Source organism: Wyeomyia smithii, chromosome 2 (genome assembly GCF_029784165.1).
Source record: "Wyeomyia smithii strain HCP4-BCI-WySm-NY-G18 chromosome 2, ASM2978416v1, whole genome shotgun sequence".
Classification (NCBI taxonomy): domain Eukaryota; kingdom Metazoa; phylum Arthropoda; class Insecta; order Diptera; family Culicidae; genus Wyeomyia; species Wyeomyia smithii.
In genome coordinates this window covers 6,700,104-6,723,019 of record NC_073695.1, presented here as the reverse complement: position 1 = coordinate 6,723,019, position 22,916 = coordinate 6,700,104, and the positions used below count along the sequence as shown (strand labels likewise).

The window sequence follows — 22,916 nt, the reverse complement described above, 5'->3', positions numbered from 1 at the left end:
TGACGTCAAAGCGTTTGCGGTGGGTCATAGATGGAAAATGTTCTGTTAAAAAATCGAGTTCGTTTCCTGTACGGGGGAGTCCAAAAAAAAAAAAAAAAGAGTACTATGTATTTTATAATATGTTATTTCTACTGTGAGTTTCTAGTCTTTATCATGTTTAACAACGTTCTTTGTTATTTTTTGGCAGATAACATCAATTTTTGAGGTTTTTAAAGATTTTAAAATAACTTAGATTCAGGTGTACGTAAGAGTTGCGGAAAATTCCATGTAGAAAATATTTGAAAATGAAACGAAAATTTGATTGTGTGAGTTTTTACTGGCGCTTAACGGTGAAAGAAAAAAACATGTTCCAGTAAATGTATTTAACATGAAAATTATTTATTTATTATTTTGTGAGATCGAACGTTAGTAGAATCAGGCTCCTCACTTTCTCTTTTTCTCGAGGCCCAAGCACAATGAACACGTTTACTTTACGTTGACGGTAATTTTACAGAAAATGTATGGGTTTACTGTCAGATCTTCGCAAACGCAGCTGCAACGTATCAATTGTGTTCAGGCCTGTACGCTTTCTTCTCGTTGAACTCTATAATACTGACAAACTCTTGACACACTAAGCCCCTCTTATCATGATACTGGCCAGAAGGGCATATAATTGAAACTTCTTCAGGGAATTATAACTGGCGATACTTGGTAAGAGGAGCAAGGCTTGGTATAGTAGAGCACTTAGCGTAATAGGAATGCTAAAAACATACACATAAGCACGGATAAATAATAAGATTGTCACTAACTCGCAATAGTGAGAATGCTAATATAATATAAGTACGATCTACAGCAGACACCCGGGCTGCTGTAGATCGTACTTATATTATATGAGCATTCTCTACATAAATAGTAGTGTGAGATGTGAGATAATTTGCAAAGCAAGTGAGGGATGTCAGTTCTATCAGTTTTGTTTAAATTTAAGTTTTTTTTTAATTGTCTCGTTTTTTTTTATCGTGAGTCATTAGAAGTGAAGTATTGTGGAAGCCCCCAGAATATGTGGGCCCGGAGGCCATGGACCCCATTTCACTTGGTCCAAGGTTGCAGTTCACCAGCTTTGCAGCCTGCATAGGGTCCGTAGATCGTCTTTCACCTGATCGATTTACCTTACCTGCTGTGCACCTCTCCGTCTTGTACCTTAAGCAACTCCTTTCACTCGAAGACCGCAAGGGTGCGTTGGTCCATATCTCATGGCCGTAGAGGACTACCGGTCTGATCAGTGTCCTACAGATGGTCAACTTGATGCGCCGGCGAATTCTACCCAATGGGAGCGTCTTCCGGAGACCAAAGTATGCGCGATTTTCTGCCATGATGCGCTGATGAATTGGTGGCGCGGGCACTCATGAATCTCGCCTGGTAGTGCCCCACGAAGTGCCTCGCAACTGGTGATAGTCGACAACAAAGTATTTGGAAGAGTACCTTGTAGGCGGTGGTCAGCAGAGTGGTTGCCCGGTAATTACAGCACATCAGATTGTCGCTGCTTCCTCCCAAATCTTGACAATGAACCAGTGCACGGCTCTAGCCAGTGTCTTTCTACTGTATTTCAACAGGCCTCTGTGAAATTTGTCCACTCCAGCAGCTTTATTGTTTTTTAGCCGGCCAATTTTCTCCTCCACCTCCAAGAGATCCAGGATCAGTTGCGATACTGTCCTCGCGCTCTACTGCTTCACCGTTCAGATGGTCATCGGAGTGCTGCTTCCACCTTTAAATCACCTCACATTCGTCCGTATGGCGACTCATTTTCCTAAAAATAAATTCCCTGATATTCACTGATTTTCCCTGATGTTCCAAAACATTTTCCCGACTGTTCAAATTTATTTTGAACTGATTTAAGTCACGACTATTATATGTTTTTTCACCTGTATCTCAAAATTAAAAAGGATAAGACTTAAACTAGTTCCCACTAAAATTCGTACTAGTAATTGAAACAGTTTAGCTTCGCTTTAGCTAACTAGAATCTTGAACAAAAATATTTTTTGTTGAGAAACTCGTTCAGTTTGATAAAATTGATAATATCAATATCCTTAAGCTCAAATAAGTACCCTAGAAATATTATAGCTTTTTAACCTGTTCATTTTGGTGCCCCTGGTAAATGCAGAAGTGTGTCAAAAAGCCGAAGAGTATTTGCCCGCCGTGTTTGTCGTCTCTGAAGATTTGAGGTATTTCCGAAACGTCTAGGGGCACCAAAATTCACAGGAACAGTAAATTAACTGTTTTGATTAACTGTTTTGAGACACACCTGCTTTGACAAAAATATCAATAGATTTGGAATTCTGGTTGAATCAGTTAAATTATTGTTTTAAATCTTGACTGTAAAAAGTAGAAAATTAAAAATTAACAATTTCGCAATCAAAGCTTTATGCTAAACACTGTCGAATGTTTTTTCTATGTATAGAAGAGCAACTCCACTTGAGAAACCTTAAGATTTTTTAGCTCGTATTATCATAAATTGATTGGTCGACAGCTTGAAACCTCAAACCCGCAGTTGTTCGATATTTTGTCACGGCTTTCGACTTCGGCGGATGTTATACACCGTCGAAGGTTTTGAGTGCATGCACACAGCTACTAAGTAGTGGTCCATATTCGCACTGCAAATCATCGAAATATGTTGTTTGATAAATCGTACGGGCATGCATAATCGTCAAATCATGAATGAATTAAACGACATAAAAACTGATAAATATCACTTTTTCTAATGACATTCGGTTTGACGTTGCCATGGTCACGTAGATGGTACGTGATAAAACCACATACATAAGACATACGTAACACTGGCGTTTTTTTTCTGGTATACACGTTGCCCCATAGTACTCCGTACCTCGTCCTGTCCAACTGCTCGACAAATAATGAACAAAATGAATTTTCTTTTTCTCGGCTTTATCGAGCCCCAAAGAAAATCCCATAAGGAACTGCCAAAAAGTTATTTACACACTTAGATTTTATTACCGAGAACTCAACAGCTGATCAATTCAGCGAAATGTTCTACACGGAAAACGAAAAGTACCCAAATTTATGTCGTTTTCACTCAACGGAGTCGTTTCGTGCAGGAAGCCAATTTTGAGTAATTGTAGATTAATTTAATAGTAGGTGTATAGCACTCAGTGTAATAATACGGCAAAAATACTCAACGATGAGTTCACTCTTTTATACTTTATATTGGGTAGTTTCATTCGATTGATTTAACATTATTTGGAAATAGAAAATAATTGAAAAACAATCTATAAAATCTATCTTAGTATTTATTCAAGTACCTTCCAATTTGGGATCACTGGCTTCATCAATTTTCCCTGTTGGCGCCTCCGCTTCAACTCCATTCTCACAATTCATTGTTAATCTTGTTTTTAAATGACGGCTATTATTAACAAACAGATGCACATAAACCGTTCGTCACTTAAAATCACCAACTCAGTGTCAAAACTACCAATTTTTACTAATATTTGCCACTTTCTTGAAATCAATCTCATCACTCGGGTTTTCAATTTTTCAACCAGTTTGATTTTTCATCCAATGTTGGGTTCAAAATACTCAACGTTGGCTTTTTATCAAAACACCGCCATTGAGTAAGAGCATGTTTAAAATCTATCAAGTTGAAATGAATCAGCGTTCGCATTGCAAAATCACCCAACACGTAAGTTGTATAATGTTTACATCATTTCAGGTAGTTTGTACCCGCTGGTTGGGTAGATTTTGTTTTCCGTGTACAAGTTTTCGGCGAAATTTTCAAGAACTTCGGCAAATGAAATGTCAATACTTGCTGGTTTACGGTAAATCGATATATTTGCTGAGTGTTCGTCGAAATATATTGCTGACATTTGTTAAAAACTTCGCCGAGCTCAATCAGCTGTTGGGAAGTTTGCCGAGATAAATTAAGTGTATCAATGCAGCATTTTACGAGTAGGAACGAGACAAATGCAGGGCTGCGCAGGTAAGCAAAGCCTTGGTGCAAATGCAGGGCTGCGCAGGTACACTACCTTAAAAAACAAATCAAACAGTGATTTTTTTCAGAGTGTGGTACCATATAGAGTGCCTGTAAATATATAGAGTGGCGACACTGTCAAAATTGGAATAAAAATTATCTGTCAGTGTCATTCCAATTGAGCAAACAACCTATTAAACACGTGTGGGGAAAAGAGAAAGGATGTGTTACCAGTGTTACCAGCGTTACTTTGGATGACACGGCGCCACTCTAGTTATATATAGGCACTCTAGTACCACATACTAGGACATACGTAACACTGGCGATTTTTTGACGTAGAACTACGTTTTACTTTAGCATACCACACAGGGATGCAAACTGAAAAACTGGGACGAAATTTGTCCCTTTTCAAATGCTTATAGGTCAGTTGGTTTTCAACCGATTTTCTTCATTTTTGCAGCAATCGATTGGAAAATTATATACGCATCTGCCCAAATGCAGAAAAATGTTGTTTGAATCTACGAACTATTGCACTATTGAAAATTGTCAAGCCTTGTTGAAATAAAAATAACGTCCTCTGATTGGTCGCTTGCTTGCTGTGAGTGTATGATATGGTATGATGTGTGTATGATATGGTGTGATGTATGATGTGTGTGTCTATATGATATGATGTGTGTGTGTGTGTGTGTGTGTGTGTGTGTGTATGTGTGTGGCTGTATGATATGGTATGATGTGCGTGTGTCTATGATGTGGTATGATTTGTGTGTGTGTGCTGTGTATGGTTTTTAACTCGGCACGTTCTGCTAACTGCTGAATCCGGTTCACGAAATTAACAAGCCTTCATTAGCAGACATTATAACTTATTACCCAAGTAATAATATTGGTTTTATCAAAGTTTTATAACGCTCAATACAGCCTGAAAAGCGCTATAAAACTTTGATAAAACCAGTTGTGTTACTAGGGTAATGAAACACTCAATGCATTTGTTAATAGTGTACGTAGTTCTACCACATACGTAGACATACGTAACACTGGCGATTTTTTTTTTGTACTCTTTGCCCCACATCACCCGGTACCAATACCAGTATGAACTGCTCGACGAAAATGAACGGAATGAATTTTCTTCATAGCGGCTCTACTCGAGCCCTCAACAAAATCCCTTACGAAACTGTCAAAAAGTTGTTTACAAAATCAATGCTGCATTTTTCGAGTGGGAACGAGACAAATGCAGGGCTGCGCAGGTACACAACCTCCATAAACTACTCAAACAGAGGTTTTTTTTACAGAGGTTGGTACTTTCGAGTAGTTCATTCTGTACCAACTTTTTTGGAAGTTTTCTTCCTGAGTGTTACGTATGTCTTATGTATGTGGTTCTACGTCATTTATGTGGTCGTGTCTTGGATACAACCTCCTACTTTTTTGGTACTCTTTGCCCCACACCACCCGGTACCAACACCAGTATGAACTGCTCGACGAAAATGAACGGAATGAATTTTCTTCATAGCGGCTCTACTCGAGTCCTCAACAAAATCCCTAACGAAACTGTCAAAAAGTTGTTTACAAAATCAATGCTGCATTTTTCGAGTGGGAACGAGACAAATGCAGGGCTGCGCAGGTACACAACCTCCATAAACTACTCAAACAGAGGTTTATTTACAGAGGTTGGTACTTTCGAGTAGTTCATTTTGTACCAACTTTTTTGGAAGATTTCTTACTGAGTGTTACGTATGTCTTATGTATGTGGACGGACTATGCACGATAAGTCGGTTTTGAACATAGTGACAATTTTATGAGGATTTAAGTCATCAGATGGCAGCACTAACCGTCGGAAATCGGTCGTGTTCAGAATGTATGAAAATATGGAAGTTGGGTTTCTTGTTCTAGTTATCTTTGTCTTCAGTAAGAAAATCTTGAGCGATGATCCGATCATATTTTGTGATACTTCATTTTCAATAGGACGACAATAGGAATAGATTAAGGTGATTTTACAAATATAGTCGGATATAGTCCAATAAATTACGGAAATGAATCCCCCCTTCACAGAACAATTTATTTTAAAGCCTGTATTACACTCTTTGTCCGATGGTCAAATATTTGTCTCTTTTTGACAGATAAAAATTTGGTCAAAGATAATTGTTCGTCACTCTCCAATTTTAACATGGGGCAAACACGGGCAAACAACAACCATGATGTCAAATAAATTTGACTATTATGTCAGAAGGTCAAATATTTGACTATTAGACAAAGAGTGTACTACAGGCTTAAATATTGAAGGATCCATGGGAGTTTATTGAAATTTACCAGGAAAAGGTTTTTTTAAAAAGCAATTGAAAATAATAACGAACCAATTGCGTTTTTTAATTTACTGAAATATAACTTCAACGAACGTCACTTATTGACGTGGTTTTCTACCGTTTCTACAATCAAGAACAACGATCAGACGAATTTACAGATCAGAAACAAACACAAAAGATATTTAACGAATATTTACTACATGTTTGTTTCAGTGCAGAGGTTAGACAGAAACTTTTGAGTGCAGGAGTTTCTTTACAGCGGTTGATATTTATTATTGTTCATTTTTGTAAACAGGCAAGCAGTCTCAAACGAAAACAGGGATACCAAATGTGCAGATTTGTCTGCAAAACGCAGATTTTTGGAGTCCTTGTGCAGATATTTATTGATTTGCAGTTATTTGCAGTTTTTCCACGGTTCATGCAGATTTTTGCCAGAGTCTCCTTATATTTAAGCAGATTTTCTAAAAATGTGCAGATTTTCACAGACTTTTGCCTGCGCGAGCGAAATTTTTTCGGATTACGGATAGATTTTTTTTCAGATTTCGAGCACATTTTTTCGAGCAGTTGCAGACATTTTTCAAAAACATCTGGCATCTCTGAACGAAAATAATAAAATAAGCTAGCACAGGTAGCAATGGGCGATCTTTGAACAAAAATCGATTCTCCTGCATCGATTAATCAAAATCAATAAAATCGATTCATAAGAAAATCGAGCCTGAAAAATCGATTTAACAAAAAATCGATTTTTGTTCGGTATAAGCTTTTTACGACTTTTTTTGGTTATATTTATGGAGATTTTGTTTTGTTTGCGTTTTCTGGTTTATTAATCATGTTCATCGAGTTTTCGTACACAACATCTACTAACGATACGGCTTTTTTTAGTTTATTGCCATCTTCTTCAACCGCGTGTACTCTTAGCGTTTTTTTTTTCTACTAAAAGTTTTCGTTCAGATCAGATCATTCAGATGATATGAAAAACTGATTTAGCTGAACAACCCAATTCATAAAAAATCGGAACATCCGCAGAACAAACTCAAATAAACAAAAATGGCGAGCGCGACACCATGCAGAACAGAATACAGCACGGCATATACACGACCATTCAATTCAACTTTTTATATTTATTTATTTCGTCAAGCAAATGTAGACTACAGTTATAATAATACAATGTTTTCTTATATTCTATACATTATTTCCAGTAGTTAGTCGTTTTTTTATTTGATTTCTGCCCATGGTGATGTCGATATTTGGGTGCATAAAAATTTAGTTGTGATAATAATTGAGTAGATTGCACGCGTTGAGAAATAATGTCATTGATGAAATAAAGCATTGAAAGATCGCGGCGTTCTTTAAGTGCTTGTATGTCTATAAGCATGCAGCGTGCTTCATATGATGGTAAGGGAAAAGATGTCCAATTTAGCTTACGAAGCGCGTACAAAAGAAATTGTTTTTGGACAGATTCAATGCGTTCTTCATGTGTGGCAATATAGGGATTCCATACAATGCTACAATATTCCATAATTGGTCGGACGTATGTAATATATAATAGTTTGATTGTATATGGGTCTTGAAAATTGTGGCCGAAGCGTTTTATAAAGCCCAGCATACTATTTGCTTTGTTGATAATTGTATTATAATGTTCTATGAATGTGAGTTTGGAGTCTAATATTACGCCTAGGTCCCTAACGATTTTGCATTTTTCTACTGGTTGGTTTCCTAAGAAAATGTTTGTTGGTGGTGTTACTGTTTTTCTGCTAAAGGCTATTGAATTACATTTTTTAATGTTGAGTTGTAATAGGCTTTTGTTGCACCAAGTGTATAATACATTAATTTCATTCTGGAATATTTCGAAGTCTTCTGCATTGGTTGTTTCTATAAAGAGCTTCATGTCATCAGCATATACAAGCACATGTATTGACTTAAGAAGAAAGGAAATGTCATTTACGTATAATATAAAAAGAAGAGGGCCCAGGTGGGAACCTTGAGGAACCCCAGAAGTTACTTCTATTGGGTTTGAAAAGGAATTTTGAAAGCGGACTATTTGTGTTCGTTTTGTTAAGAATGACTGCAGCCATTCCAAAAATTTTGTTTCAGTTCCGTATTTTTCGAGCTTGAAGAGTAATAATGGTATGTCGATTCTGTCAAATGCCTTGCTAAAGTCCGTATAAAGAGCTTCTACGTGGTTACCGTTGTCCATTACAGTCAGAGTGAAAGTTATGAATTCCAAAAGATTTGTGGTAGTTGATCGGCCTTTGTAAAAGCCGTGCTGTTGAGTTGTAATTTGGTGTTTTACTTGTTGAAAGATTTTTTCATTAATTATTGTTTCAAATAATTTTGGAATGCATGAAATAATGGCAATTCCACGATAATTACGAATGTCAGATTTAGCGCCAGATTTGAAAATTGGTTTTCCAGAGTACTGGGAAAATTCCATTCTTCAGGGACATGTTAAAAAGGTGTTGTAAGGGTGTAGATAGTTCTTCTGCCAAATTTTTGAGAAAAATTGGAGCTATTCTGTCAGGTCCAGGACCTTTCGTAGCGTCTAAATTTTTAAGTGCGTTTTGAATTTCGAATTCAGATATTTGATTGACAGATAAAGAATTCGAAAATTCAGGAAAATACGAGAAGTATTCGCGGTCGCGATCTGTTTCTTCATATGTGGTGTAAATTTCTTGAAAAAAAGTGGCAAAAAGACTACATATTTCATTACTAGTTTGTCCTACATTACTGTCAAGATGCATTCGTGATGGAAAGTTGTTACTTTTTAGTTTGGTTTTTACGTAATTAAAGAAGTTCTTAGGGCAAGACTTGATTTGATGTTCGATTTTACGATTATGTTCTTCATGTGCAATTTTAATGGCTGCGTCAAGTTGACAGCAAATTTCTTGGTAATTTTGAAGATTTTCGCTATTGCTGTCTTTTTTGTATATTTTATGTGCTTTTTGTTTTCTATTTTTTAGGTTCTTCAATTGTGGATTAAACCACACTGGATATTTGTTGGTGTTCGTTCGTCTTCTTTTCTTTAGAGGTACATTTTCTGATATAATTTGATTAATTATTTCATAAAATTTTGATACTTCTTCGTTGACATTTCCTTCTTTACAAATTATACTACGCCAATTTATTATGCGAAGTCTACGTTTGACTTGTTCGAAGTCAGAGTTGTGGTATTCCGGTACATCCTCGTACTCGCAGTCGCTGGGGTACGAAGTGTTATTCATTACTATTGAATATTCAATTGCTGTGTGTAATGCTTCATTTTTCCAGATGGGAGTCAATGATGCATCTACACAGAAGTCTTCAGTGCAGTTTGTGAATAATAGGTCTTAATAAGCATTTTGTTTGTTTTTGACATGATTGATTTGATATAGACCGAGTTCTGATGATTTGCCAAAAAGACACTGCAGTGTTTCGTTTTCGCCTACGACTGGGAGTAAGATAGATTCATTTTCAATGTCTACAATAAAGTCTGCATTACGTTGGTTGAAGTCGCCATAGACATGCAGTTTTACTTCTGGTTTCATGTTAGACATAATAGATTCTAGAGTTTTGAAAAATAATTCATACGAATGTTTATGAGCATGTTCCGGTGGAAAGTACACGGAACATAAGATATGTTCTTCGCCAGCAATAAATGCTTTGGCCCATACGTGTTCAAATTCTTTATATTTGTCGGATATTATTTCTTCAGAAGTAAAGTCTACATTATTGGCAATGAGGACTCCACCGCCTGATTTTTTTTGACTGGTAGACAAATTCCGATCGTGCCGGAATACATTGTAATTGTTTCCAAATACTTCTTCGCTTCTTACGCTTTCGTCCCAGCTACTTTCAGTTCCTAAAATTATTTCAAAAGATGACGACAATAGATTTTGTTGAATTTCTTTCATTTTGCTTGGGCTTTTCATGCGATTGAAATTCTGACAATAGATAAGAATTTCAGTCGCATTCTGTCGAGGAAGCGAAGAAGTGTTAGTCAAGTTATTACTTATGTTTAAATATAATGGTTCTGCCTCAGAAGAGGGCGTCCTTACTTGCGAAAATTTGTACTAAATTTATTTACGCTTTCGCGAAGTTGTTGAAGACGGTGCGTGCGTTCATTTGATAAAAAATGACGATATGATTGAAGGTCGGCTACTGCTTCGGCTGGCGTGAGTCCATATTCCTGATGGACTTCAATAAAGACGCGTTGGAGCTGTTCTGGAGATGTCGGCAGTCCTTCGGATGCGAGAAGCATTCTTATACTGGTTGGTGTCATTCCTTCTACGCATACAGATAATGGTTGGTCCTTCATGTATGCGAGATATAGGCGTGTAATATGCATTACTTTTGGGTCGCGGAGTCTAGCCTTCAAAAAGCGCTCGTCGCCATTCGATGATTGCTGCGTAAGTCGGACGATTGGTGGACGCATGGGGTCAAGTTCAAATTGGCTGTCTTGCGGTGCTGATTGTATGCTGGCGTTGCTGGCAGGAGCCGGTGCAGAATTTTCATTGTTAGTTGCATTTTTTTCTGTCCGATATGGGTTGATAGTTTCGCCTTTTTGGAAATTTATAAATTTTGATGTTATGTCTGAATTCGGCGGCCCAGCAAATTGAACGCGTGCAGCTGCCAGGAGGTCTTTGTCAGAGGGTAGTGGTTGTTTTGGCATTTCAGCAATTTTCTTTGAGTTGCAGGCGAAATGGTTTATTCCGTGTTTATAGGTGTTACTTATGCTGATAGGGTTTGAGTTTTCCTGCTGACGTTTGCGTTGCTGCATACGTTTACGAGCGGCCTTTTCTGCTTGCTTTTCCTGCATGCGTCTTTTACGCTGTCTGGCGTCATATTCAGTCCAGTCGCGTTTCCATACTTTTTTATTGCCAATTAGGCGCCAGCCTGATGTGAAATTTGGAGTACGGTGTTCTTCTGAGTCCGATTCTGGAAGTGGCAATGAAAGGCGAAGTTCTTCAGCCAGACTGGGATGATTGTCTGTTTTTGGCTGGAGTGAATTCGATTCTTTGAGCGCTTTTAATTCATTAATTAGTTCCTGCGCCGTTGTACTGCAGTTTGTTTTCTTATTTTGTATAGCTTCTAATTGGTGTTCCATATTGTCAATTTTTGATTCTATATTAGTAAATGCTTTTTCCAGGTGCTGTTGTATGTTCTTTGTGTGCTGCCGGTTTTCTTTGCTAATGTCCGATATGTCCGATATGGAGTCATGGCCAAGTTCGCCGAACAGCGTCGAAATGCGATTTATGGTTTTTGCCGACGCATTGTTTGTGTTAATATTTACTTTTTTAATTTCCGTCTTCAATTCAGAAAGCAGTGTATTGATACTGTCCAGTGTGTCGTGCGTTACAGTCAGGTTAGGAAGTTGACTGATTATTGAATGATTTGATTTGATTTGTGATTCAATACTTTCTGTTAAAATTTTCTGGTGCTGGATGAGCTTCTTCAGTTGGAGTTGGTTTGCAATATTTGAGTTAACGAGTACCCCGCTACTCAAAGTTGAAAAATTAGCGCATATGCCTTTTCTACCTAAATCAAATATTTGGTGCTTGATAGTAAACACCCACAACGATAGTAAACAACGTCCCTATGGAAGCCAATTTTCAAAAAGTGCACTTGCAGAAGTAGCAAATATGAAATAATGTTGGCTAATATCCAAAATGGTAAATTCAATATCCAATGCAATGCAAAATTTCAGCTAAATCGGAATTCAGGAGTATTTGGTCTAAATTTCACTTCCTCGACTTATGAAGAAAAGCACAGTTCGTAATAGTTTTTTTGTGCCAAATGTCTTATGCCTTGTTCACACTATAGCAGATATCACGTGATATCGTGATCTTGAAACATACATACATCTAGTTTCCACGGAAAATTTGGAGTATGGGATTTGAAATCAAGATGGGCGATATTACATCATGTGAACTGGTTATTATAATTGTATAAAACGTCGAGGTCGGGTGTTATCCAAAAATCGAAATTTTGCTAACTGTTCGTGAAGGCGAAATTTTGAACACTACTTCTAAATAAAACTGTCAAAGTCAATTTCCATTGCCACCCCAATGTACACCAATCACCAATCGACAAAGTTTACTGAGACAACACGAACTGTCAACGCTCGTGAATCATTGTGAACCATGAGTCGGTTTAGAGCCGCTCTTGCAAAAGAGCCGTTTCATCCACCCCTAATCCTTGATATATTTCACAACGCATACGTATTAGCCAAATTTCATACGGGTTTGTCTATTGATGTCGAGTTTACAAAGGCAAAAAATGGTTACTGCGTTAAAAATACTGGAGGGACTTAATTTGGCTGCGGATTGTTCTTTTTCAACTCGACGACAAGGTTATCTAGCTTCCCTGACCTACAGAAAACGTCAAAATGGGCTGCGTGCACTATACGCCATTACCGTTCGTGAAAAGCTGGATATGCTGGATATGGGGGTGGTGACATACTCATGAAAAAAGTTGTCTTGGACGTAGACAATTGTTTGAACCAACAAAAACATTTGAAATGCGTTTTTCTCGGTTTCATGTCTATTGAATTTTAGCCCATTCTTCAACTATGGACATCCCGGTAAAAAATTGACACATTTTTCAGATCAGTGTCCGAATTTCGAGCACACACTTCTTCGGAGAGAAAAAAATTTCGTATACTATCAATAAAGAAATTTTCTTCTCTTCAAAGAAAAGTGTTCTCGAAATTCGGCCGCAGATTACGTTAGCAACAATAAATGCAATCACTATTGTTTTCAATCCGTTTTGCACACATTTATTTTTCAGGCGGAAAAAAACGATCTTGCCATCCAAAGGATCGATTCAGCAGAAGATCGCGCGCAGAGAAATCGATTCAAAAAATCGATGAATCGACTAGAAAAGATCGATTTTGCGAAAATCGGATCGATCTTGCCCATTGCTAAGCACAGGTTCAGTGTTGGCCGTCCAGAATGTCCTGTGTTAGTAATAATTGTAATTTTAGTTTATGTTAATTGCATGTTAGTGTTTTAGAAAAAAGCTGTGAGTGCAGTGTTTTATGTTTTCTTCTGGTTCTACGATCGAAAATCGACAAGCCAGATAATGGAGTACTGCCTGGCGGATATTGGAATTCTCCGCAGAAAGCAATCAGACATAATGGAGGATTCGTTTGGGAAACCACTTTTCTCTTACCTTAGAGAAACCTATTATCAGCTAAATGAGTCTTTGAACGTCAAATCCTTTTTGCGAGGTTTGTATTTGCTATTTCAATTTTCGGTAATAGTAATGGACAATATTCGGTTGCAGATGTGGTCCGAGTTCCGGAATACGAACTAAAACATCGCACCGATGCTTCCGACAGTGATACCGTCTATTTGGCACTGTTTCTGAGGCGACTTCGTCCGGAAGAGTTCGAAGATGTCGGTTGTATTGTGCAGCGAAAGCGAATGGTGGAGTTGTTTTTCCACGAAGTTGAACGGAACGATTTTGTACGACAGCAGGAGTTGGAGCTGTGTCCGGGCCAAACCGATGGTAGTACACTGTCTGTTGCACAGTTCTATGAGAGGTTAAGAGAAACGCACACACAGGACGTTCTGGATCCATCGATTCCCGCGGATGTTAGCCACGAGCTGTTGAGACCAACTCTGAGACCGTATCAGTGTAACGCGATACGATGGATGCTGCACCGGGAGACCATCCCGCAACGTTTACCGGCCCAGTATGCGAGGTTGAGAAGCGCAAATGTACCAGATGTTGAATTTTATATGTACTTGGACAGTTTCGAGGTTGTCGATGAAAAGCCTGCGGATATCTGTGTACCTCCTGGAGGTATTCTAGCCGATGAAATGGGTATGGGGAAAACTGTTGAAATTCTCGGTTTGATGTTGTATAATCGTAAGAAAAAGCGTAAGTTTCAAGAACTTACTGCAGATGATATTGAACAAGAAGTTCCAAAAGGTGAATTACGATGTATTTGTATTAAACAATCCAAAAAGGGATTGGTCACCTGCGGAAAGTGTGGCTTGCAGCAACACAGAAAATGTGTTTTGAAAAATTCCATTTCTAACCAACATCGATACATTTGCCCCGAATGTTGGCGATCAGAGCCGTTGGTCGAGGCCGGTACAACAATAATTGTATCTCCTGTTGCGATCAAGATGCAATGGGCGTCGGAGATCTCGAAACATATTAATGATAAGAACTTTAAAATATTTCTATACGATGGCGTTGCCCAAAACGGTTGGATTAGTCCGGCAGATTTGGCCGAATACGATGCCGTTTTAACGGATTATAATGTTTTGAAAACGGAGATTTATTACACGGCAGCTAATACCCGAACTTCTCGTCACGAGAAACGGTTTCTAAGCCAGGTTTCGCCACTGCCGCTGGTTCGATGGTGGCGTGTGTGCTTAGATGAAGCCCAGATGGTCGAAGGTGTTCACAATCAAACCACCCGAATGGTGAAAACACTTCCGGCCGTACATCGGTGGACCGTTACCGGTACACCGATCGAGAAGAGTATGGATAATTTGTACGGATTGGTGCATTTTCTGGATTACGCGCCATACAACGATTATCGATTGTGGACACAGTTAACGCATCATTATCAATTCGGTAATCCGGTCCCACTGCTCACGGTGATGTCGCGCATAATGTGGCGCACCTGTAAAGCGGCAGTTTTGGACCAGCTCGGCATTCCACCACAGACGGAGCTTGTCCACTATGTTACGATGTCGGATTTGCAGAGTTTTTTCTACCGAATGGAACATTCCCGGTGTGCTGCAGCGTTTCACGAGAAGGCCGAAAAACTGGGTAATGAAATTTGTGTCTCCAGAATGAATATTCATACTTTTAATTTGGTAAGTTTAGTGATTCATTTGATTGATAGTATGTAATCAAAGAATATTTGCAGCTGATGGAACCGCTACGAAAGCTGCGACAGGATTGCACCATCGCATCGGTTATTCACCGTACGGACCAACTGACGACGAAGAAATTACTAACTCCGACCGAACTGCGTGAACATCTAATCACTAACAACGAGATAGATTGTAAGGCACAGTTACGATCAGTAGTTTCGAGCATCAATGGCATGGCGGCGATACATGTGATTCGGAACGAGTATGATCATGCTATCCGGTTGTACAAATCGGTGCTGCGCTGGGCAGATGATTACAAAGGCACAATAAGTGTCGATACGCTGCTACAGATACATGCTCTCTATAATTTACTGGACGTTATTAGGATGAAACGAATCGTTGGAGAAGAAACACCCGCAGAAGAAGTTTCTGTCTTCGAAGAACAGTGTGCTAAGCTTGAATGGAAGTACATTGAGACGTACTCAAATACGGTGAAAAATGTCGAACGTGAGCTAAACTCCGCGTCCGAAAAACTGTTGGAAACGTTGGTTAAGTTGGACCACACGGTAGATGGACATTGGTGGCGAATTATACTGTACCAAATTGATCGAAACACGGTTAAATTGGATAATTTTTTGCTCAAGCTTAACGTCGAAGTCCGAAATCATTGCGGAATGGCGGAGGAAATTCGTTCCGTGCGTGGACTGGACTACGCACTGACGGTTTGGTTGGATAAGGTCAAAAACCATCGAGAGCAGCTGGAGAAGGCATTTGAGAAGATTGATTATTTTTGCTCCAACCTAAAACCGAAGCATCTTTGGCCGGAAAAGGATCGAAATCGAATTGAGAAACTAGTTCAGGATGCGTTTCTTTGCCACCTGGATCCCGAGTTGGATGAATTACCCGAAAAGGAGAAACAAAAGCGACCGACTTGCGTTCTGTGCAAGGTTAAAACCATTCTGAATCAGTACGAGTGTGTGATTTTCCAGAAGCAATTCATGGAGAGCACCAACACCACCGAGGGTTCCTGGCAAATGACGTCCAATGAGGTGATCATTAGGCGTAAGTGTTTCTTCCGGTTAACTAATATTTAATTGATTAATTTTCCTGGAATATTTGTTACAGAAATACATTCCTTCTCGAAGAAAGAACATTTTGACGAAAGCGTGATCGGATTAGGTGACTTGTACTTGTCCTACCTGGAGAGATTGAAGGCGGAATTCAAAGAATACTCCAAGTACTGGGTGGAAATTAATTACACCGCTGCAGCTTATGATGAGTTGAATATGTGTCGTTCTCGGCTGCAGGTAGTCACGCTGGAAGAACTGGAGGAGAGCAACAGCCGAAAAACTATCCAACAGATATTGGACTGCGAGGTAGACGAAACCTATGAGGATCTGCATGCACAGAAAATGAACTCCGAGCGGGAGTTTGTGCGTTTGAAGGGCACTTTGAAGTATCTACAGCATTTGGGTAGTACCGAGGAAATCGATCCTTGCCCGATATGTCGGAATGTACCGGAAAAGTATGCTGTACTTCAGTGCGGTCATCACTTCTGCATAGTATGCGCACCGCAAATAATGCGAATGGCTCGAAACCAGGGAAATCAAATAAGCTGCGTAGTTTGCCGTCATAAACAGCGAGTTTCTGAGTAGGTCTTGCAATGAAATTAAACTGAACCAAATATTAATATTTTTTCTTTGTTCCAGCGTCTACTACGTAACTCGTTCACAGTTTAGTTCCTCGGAACAGATCAACGTGCGAGGTAACTACTCTAATAAAATTCTTAAAATTGTAGAAACAGTTTTAGAGCTGAAACATAAAGAACCCGATGTGAAAATTATCATTTTTTCTCACTGGGACCCGATTCTAATGATACTGGCTAAGGCGTTGGACGAAAACGCCATTACGTACCGCACAAGATCCACAAAATTTTATCGCAGTATCGAAGAGTTCAAAGATTACCGAAACGACATAACTTGTATGCTTCTTCCGCTAAAGGCCGGCTCTAAGGGGCTCAATCTAATCGAAGCTACGCACGTCTTTCTGGTGGAACCGATTCTTAACCCGGGCGAAGAGCTGCAAGCGGTCGGTCGAGTCCATCGAATCGGTCAAACAAGGGAAACGTTCGTGCATAGATTTATCGTCAGCAGTACCATCGAGGAAACGATTCACGAAACCATTCAAAATGATGAAACCGGCCGATGGAGCTCACAAGAAGTAACGGTGGACAATTTGGAACAGCTTTTTAAATTGGAAGAACCTGACGATGACTTAATTGTTTTAAATTAAATCAAACATAGGGCCGCATTGAGGAAGTTTCACACGGCACGGCACAAATACAATTTAATGTTTAACGGCGCCAATTATATCTGGTAGCTTACTTTCTAAAGTGTCTTAATAACTAAAAGCAAATATTTTATCCTCGCTGCCGACTACGAGCTAGAACTAAATCTAACTTAAAGCTAGAATGTTTTGCATTAAAAGCACTGATTTGTTGTTTGATGGTTTTCCATCGCCATAGGTAAGCAGCATATTGAATATGTTCCGCTGCTAGGCCAAGATATTACGGACTGGCATATTGGGTTGTCTCCCTCGGGACCTGAGAGTATCGTGCGGGTCTAGTTGCTGTTTCCGGATCCGGGGTCTTAACGTGTTCTTGTCGTTTGGTTGGATGTAGGCGGAAGGGAATAGGATTAAACTGGGGCGTGGATGGATTTCAGGAAAACGTATATAAGGGACATGTAGGATAGGTCACGGCTCGCCAAGACATCACGAACAGGAACAGCCGGCTGCCTACTTTCGGCCTGCAGGGAAGCTATTAATTTAGACCTGGCGTCACGGTGTACAGGGCATGACCAAACCACATGCTCTATGTCGTGATAACCCTCACCACAGGCACAGATACCACTTTCCCCGAGCCCAACACGACGGAGATGCGCGTCAAATCTATAGTGATTGGACATAAGCCGGGACATCACGCAAATGAAATCCCGACCTACATCCAACCCCTTGAACCACGGGTTCGTCGACACCTTGGGGATTATGGCATGTAACCACCTTCCCAGTTCCCCTCTGGTCCAAGCATTTTGCCAACTGATGATCGTATTCTGACGTACAAGTGCGAAAAATTCATTAAAGGCAATTGGTCTTTCATAAATATCACCGTTTGTTGCGCCCACCTTAGCCAAAGAGTCCGCTTTCTCATTACCCGGTATCGAGCAGTGAGAAGGGACCCACGCTAAGGTAATCTGAGTAGATTTTTCGGATAAAGCACTCAGATGTTCCCGTATTTTCCCCAGGAAATACGGAGAGTGCTTAACATCTTTCATCGATCGGAGAGCCTCAATGGAACTGAGACTGTCCGTAAAGATGAAATAATGGTCCGTGGGCATTTTTTCGATAATCCCTAGGGTTTGCTGAATTGCAGCTAATTCTGCGACGTAAACAGAAGCAGGATTATCGAGCTTATGGGAGACGGTTAAATTGTTATTGAAGATACCGTAGCCAGTGGACCCATCAAGAAGTGATCCGTCAGTGTAGTACATATTGTCGCAGTTGATGTTTCGATATTTATTGGAAAAATTTTTAGGGATCTGCTGCACGCGTAAATGATCCGGGAATCCACGAGTTTCTTCAATCTGGATGTATCGAAAAACACAGTAGAATCAGACGTATTTGATAAGTCGACACGATTTGAAATATTCGAAGAAGGGTTAATATTTTGGGACATGTGATTGAAATACAATGTCATAAAACGGGTTTGAGAATTAAGTTCGATTAACCTTTCAAAATTTTCAATCACGGGACGGTTCAAGACCTCACATTTGATTAGAATACGAGAAGACAGGCTCCAGAAGCGGTTTTTCAATGATAGTATTCCAGCTAAGATCTCCAAACTCATCGTATGGGTCAATTGCATGCAACCCAAGGCGATACGCAAACAACGATATTGTATTCGCTCCAGTTTGATCAAATGTGTGTTTGCTGCGGAGCGGAAGCAGAAACACCCGTATTATAATAACAGACAATATCGTTGTTTGGTAAAGCCTTATAAGGTCTCCTGGATGGGCTCCCCACCATTGTCCGGTTATTGTACGAAGAAAATTCACTCTTTGTTGACATTTTTTCATCAGATACCTCACGTGACAACCCCAGGTGCCTTTAGAGTCGAACCAGACACCAAGCTATTTGTGTACCAAAACCTGAGAAATCGTTTTACCCATTAATTGTGTTTGAAGCTGAGCAGGTTCATGCTTCCTAGAAAAAACTACTATCTTAGTCTTCTCCGGAGGGAATTCGATACCTAGCTGTAAAGCCCAAGCAGACAAATTGTCCAAGGTATCTTGCAATGGTCCTTGCAAATCGGCAGCTTTGGCTCCTGTAACAGAGATTACACTGTCGTCTGCAAGTTGTCTTATCGTGCATGAGTTTGCCAGACATTCGTCGATGTCATTTACATTAAAGTTGTAAAGAAGGGGGCTTAAACATGAGCCCTGGGGAAGACCCATGTAGCTAATGCGAAAAGTTGCCAAATCGCCGTGCGTAAAATGCATGTGCTTTTCGGACAACAAATTGTGCAAAAAATTGTTCAAAATTGGAGAAAATCCTTGTCGGTGAAGTTTACCCGAAAGAATGTCAATAGAAACGGAATCAAAAGCCCCCTTAATGTCCAAGAACGCAGACGCCATTTGTTCTTTGCGAGCATACGCCAGCTGAATATCTGTTGAAAGCAACGCAAGACAATCATTCGTCCTTTTGGCGCGGCGGAAGCCAAATTGAGTATCTGATAGTAGACCATTTGATTCGACCCAATGGTCTAAACGACGGAGTATCATTTTTTCCATCAATTTCCGGATACAGGATAGCATTGCAATCGGCCTATAAGAGTTGTGATCAGAAGCTGGTTTCCCTGGTTTTTGGATGGCGATCACCTTCACTTGCCTCCAATCCTGCGGTACAATGTTTTGCTCCAGGAACTTATTGAACAAGTTCAACAAGCGCCTCTTGGCATTGCCGGGTAGATTCTTCAACAAGTTGAATTTGATTCTATCTAACCCAGGCGCGTTATTGTTACAGGACAGGAGGGCAACTGAAAATTCTGACATCGTAAAAGGTGATTCTATCGCGTCGTGGCCCGGAGACGTATCGCGAACAAGGTTTTGCGCAGGAACAGAGTCCGGACATACTTTCCTGGCAAAATCAAATATCCACCTACTTGAAGACTCCTCGCTTACGTTGACCGTTGCGCGATTCCGCATTCTTCGGGCTGTGTTCCAAAGAGTGCTCATTGCTGTCTCCCTCGACGTCTCGTTCACGAACCGACGCCAAGATCCGCGTTTCTTTGCTTTAGCCAAGCTTTTAAGCTTGGTATCAAGCTCCGAATACCGTAAATAGTCGCCAGGTATACCTCCCTTCTGGTAGGCCAAAAACGCGTCGGATCTTTGCGTGTAGACATCGAAGCACTCTTGGTCCCATCACGGAGTGGGAGGCCGTTCTTTAATCGTTACGCCGGGATATTTCTTCGTTTGGGCTTGCAACGCGGCGTCGAGAATCAAGCCCGCGAGGAGGTTGTATTCTTCAAGTGGTGGATGATGTTGAATCGAATCGACCGCTTTTGAAATCATTTCCTCGTATAACTTCCAATCGACATTCCGTGTGAGGCCATACGGAATGTCAACTGGTCGCATGCGAGTTGACCCGTTATTAATTGAAATAAGAATAGGCAAATGGTCGCTACCGTGAGGATCGAGCATTACCTTCCATGTGCAATCCAACCGTAGCGACGTCGAACATAAGGATAGATCCAAAGCGCTTGGGCGCGTTGGAGGTTTCGGGATACGTGTCATTTCGCCGTTGTTTAAAATAGTCATGTCGAAGTCATCGCAAAGGTTATAGATTAAAGAGGAGCGGTTATCATTGTAGGGGGAACCCCAAGTCACACCATGAGAGTTGAAGTCTCCCAAAATCAAACGTGGCGAGGGAAGAAGTTCTATTAAATCAAAGAGCAGCCGTTGCCCAACCTGTGCTCTGGGAGGAATATATATTGAGGCAATACAAAGCTCTTTACCTTGTATTGTCATTTGACATGCAACAACTTCGATGCCTGGAATCGAGGGGAGGTTAATACGATAGAAAGAATAGCACTTTTTAATCCCTAAAAGTACTCCATATGGGGTGTCTTGATCAAGGCGAATAATATCAAAATCATGGAAGTTGAGATCAATATTTGAAGTAAGCAGTTTTTATTTATCAAAACTTTAAACGAATCAATTTTTGGTAAAATACTTCTACAATTCCACTGTAAGACAGAGATAGAATCCTTCATATACGCGGTTGAATTAGGCATCGAAGGAAACAATCGCTGCAAGGAGGGGCCATTGGGCAGTCAACTGCTTCAAAAACGATCTAACTGTTGGGAGGAATGCTGTAAGAAAAATTTTAATTGGATCGGGTACATTGAAAATTTCAAAAATCCAGTCCACAATGTCAGAAAATTTCACTAATCCAGAGTTTGTTTCATCAACTGGGAGTGCAAAAGGAACAACTGGGGTTTTAGATGTTCCTGGCAGTGCTGGGAACTCCTTCTGGGACTATAAATTTGCAAGCCCAGGGGGAGTTTGCTTCGGTTTTTCCGCAGCACTGTTTGGTTTGTTTGTAACTTTCATTTCACTTTGAGAAATCTTAGGACCTTTTCTGGGAAGTTTAGGAGAGGAAATATTTTTCCTCTTTCTAGACTTCCCAGGATTGGCGTAAGCTGTTCCCGCTGGTGAATCATCAGAATCGGTTTCATCAGAGGACAACAGATCAAAAGGGTTTGATGTAATGGGAGAAGTGGTAACGGTCTTCTTCAGCATCTCAGCGTAAGAACGCTTCGAACGCTCTTTGAGAGACCTCTTTATTTCATCCCTGCGCTGCATGTACACCGCACATGTCGAGAGCTCATGCTGACTCTCCCCACAGTGAATGCATTTTTCAGCATTTTTACTGCAGGAATCATCCGCATGATTCTCCCCACACTTGCCACAACGTGCCTTATTGCAGCAGTAGGCGGCGGTGTGGCCTAACTGCTTACAATTCAGGCAGTTCATGACGCGAGGCACATATAATCGCACAGGGAGACGAACCCGGTGGATCGAGACGTGGCTTGGTAGCGCTGACCCGGCGAACGTAACTCGAAACGAGTCTGACGGAGTGTATACTGTTTTGCCACTGATGATCGATGCTGACCGCAATTGCTTGCAGTCGAGCACCTTTACATCGGGACAGGTTTTGTTCTTAGAACACCCTTTGGCACTTTCCAGTATACACTCGACGGACAGACTCGAATCGGTTATGACACCGTCGATCTCCACGTCTCGTGCGGGTATGTAAACGCGATACTCGCGTGTGAAGAGCTCAGAGCAAGCTATATCGTTGGCCTCTTTCAGGTTACTGACCACGACACGGAGCTTGTTAGGCCGGACCTTGGAAATTTCGGTCACGCCCTTGTACTCCTTCGTCAGGTCTTTAGAAATCTGCAAGAGGTTCAACTGTTTCGATTTCGGTCCCGCCCTTGGCCGAAAATAGACAGTATAGCTGCCCTGGGCTCCGTCTGGGTAAAGCCTGGGGCGAGGGGGGACTTAAGAATGAACAGGGGAGGGGGTAACAGAAGGGTCAGGGTCAGAGGGGTTCGGGGATGGTGGCGCGGGAGGCGAGGGATCTACATCCATCCCGCTAAGTCTAGCGCACTAGCGCCGACAAGAGCACGTACCTTTTTACTTCTCCCTTCCAGTAAGGTTGGTTGTCCGGTCGTTCGAAATTGCAGCCGTTACAGCCAGCAGCACCAATACAGCAGCACCAAACATACAA

General features: G+C 40.6%; 1 protein-coding gene across 1 annotated transcript; it reads left to right on the top strand.

Moving 5' to 3' along the window:
- The first annotated feature begins 6,846 nt into the window (after positions 1 to 6,846).
- LOC129724127 (E3 ubiquitin-protein ligase SHPRH) lies at positions 6,847 to 17,434 on the top strand. Its single transcript, XM_055678771.1, has 6 exons — positions 6,847 to 6,877; positions 13,158 to 13,456; positions 13,513 to 15,065; positions 15,119 to 16,127; positions 16,191 to 16,716; positions 16,775 to 17,434. Exons 2-6 carry the CDS (start codon positions 13,309 to 13,311, stop codon positions 17,355 to 17,357), a joined length of 3,819 nt encoding a protein of 1,272 aa, XP_055534746.1. The 5' UTR covers positions 6,847 to 6,877; positions 13,158 to 13,308; the 3' UTR covers positions 17,358 to 17,434.
- The last annotated feature ends 5,482 nt before the right edge of the window (positions 17,435 to 22,916 follow it).

Excerpts from the sequence above, each read along its gene's own strand:
- LOC129724127 (XM_055678771.1), top strand. The coding sequence starts at position 13,309 with ATGGAGTACTGCCTGGCGGATATTGGAATTCTCCGCAGAAAGCAATCA. Across the intron at positions 15,066-15,118 it reads ATATTCATACTTTTAATTTG|CTGATGGAACCGCTACGAAA; the intron begins GTAAGTTTAGTG and ends GAATATTTGCAG. Across the intron at positions 16,717-16,774 it reads CATAAACAGCGAGTTTCTGA|CGTCTACTACGTAACTCGTT; the intron begins GTAGGTCTTGCA and ends TCTTTGTTCCAG.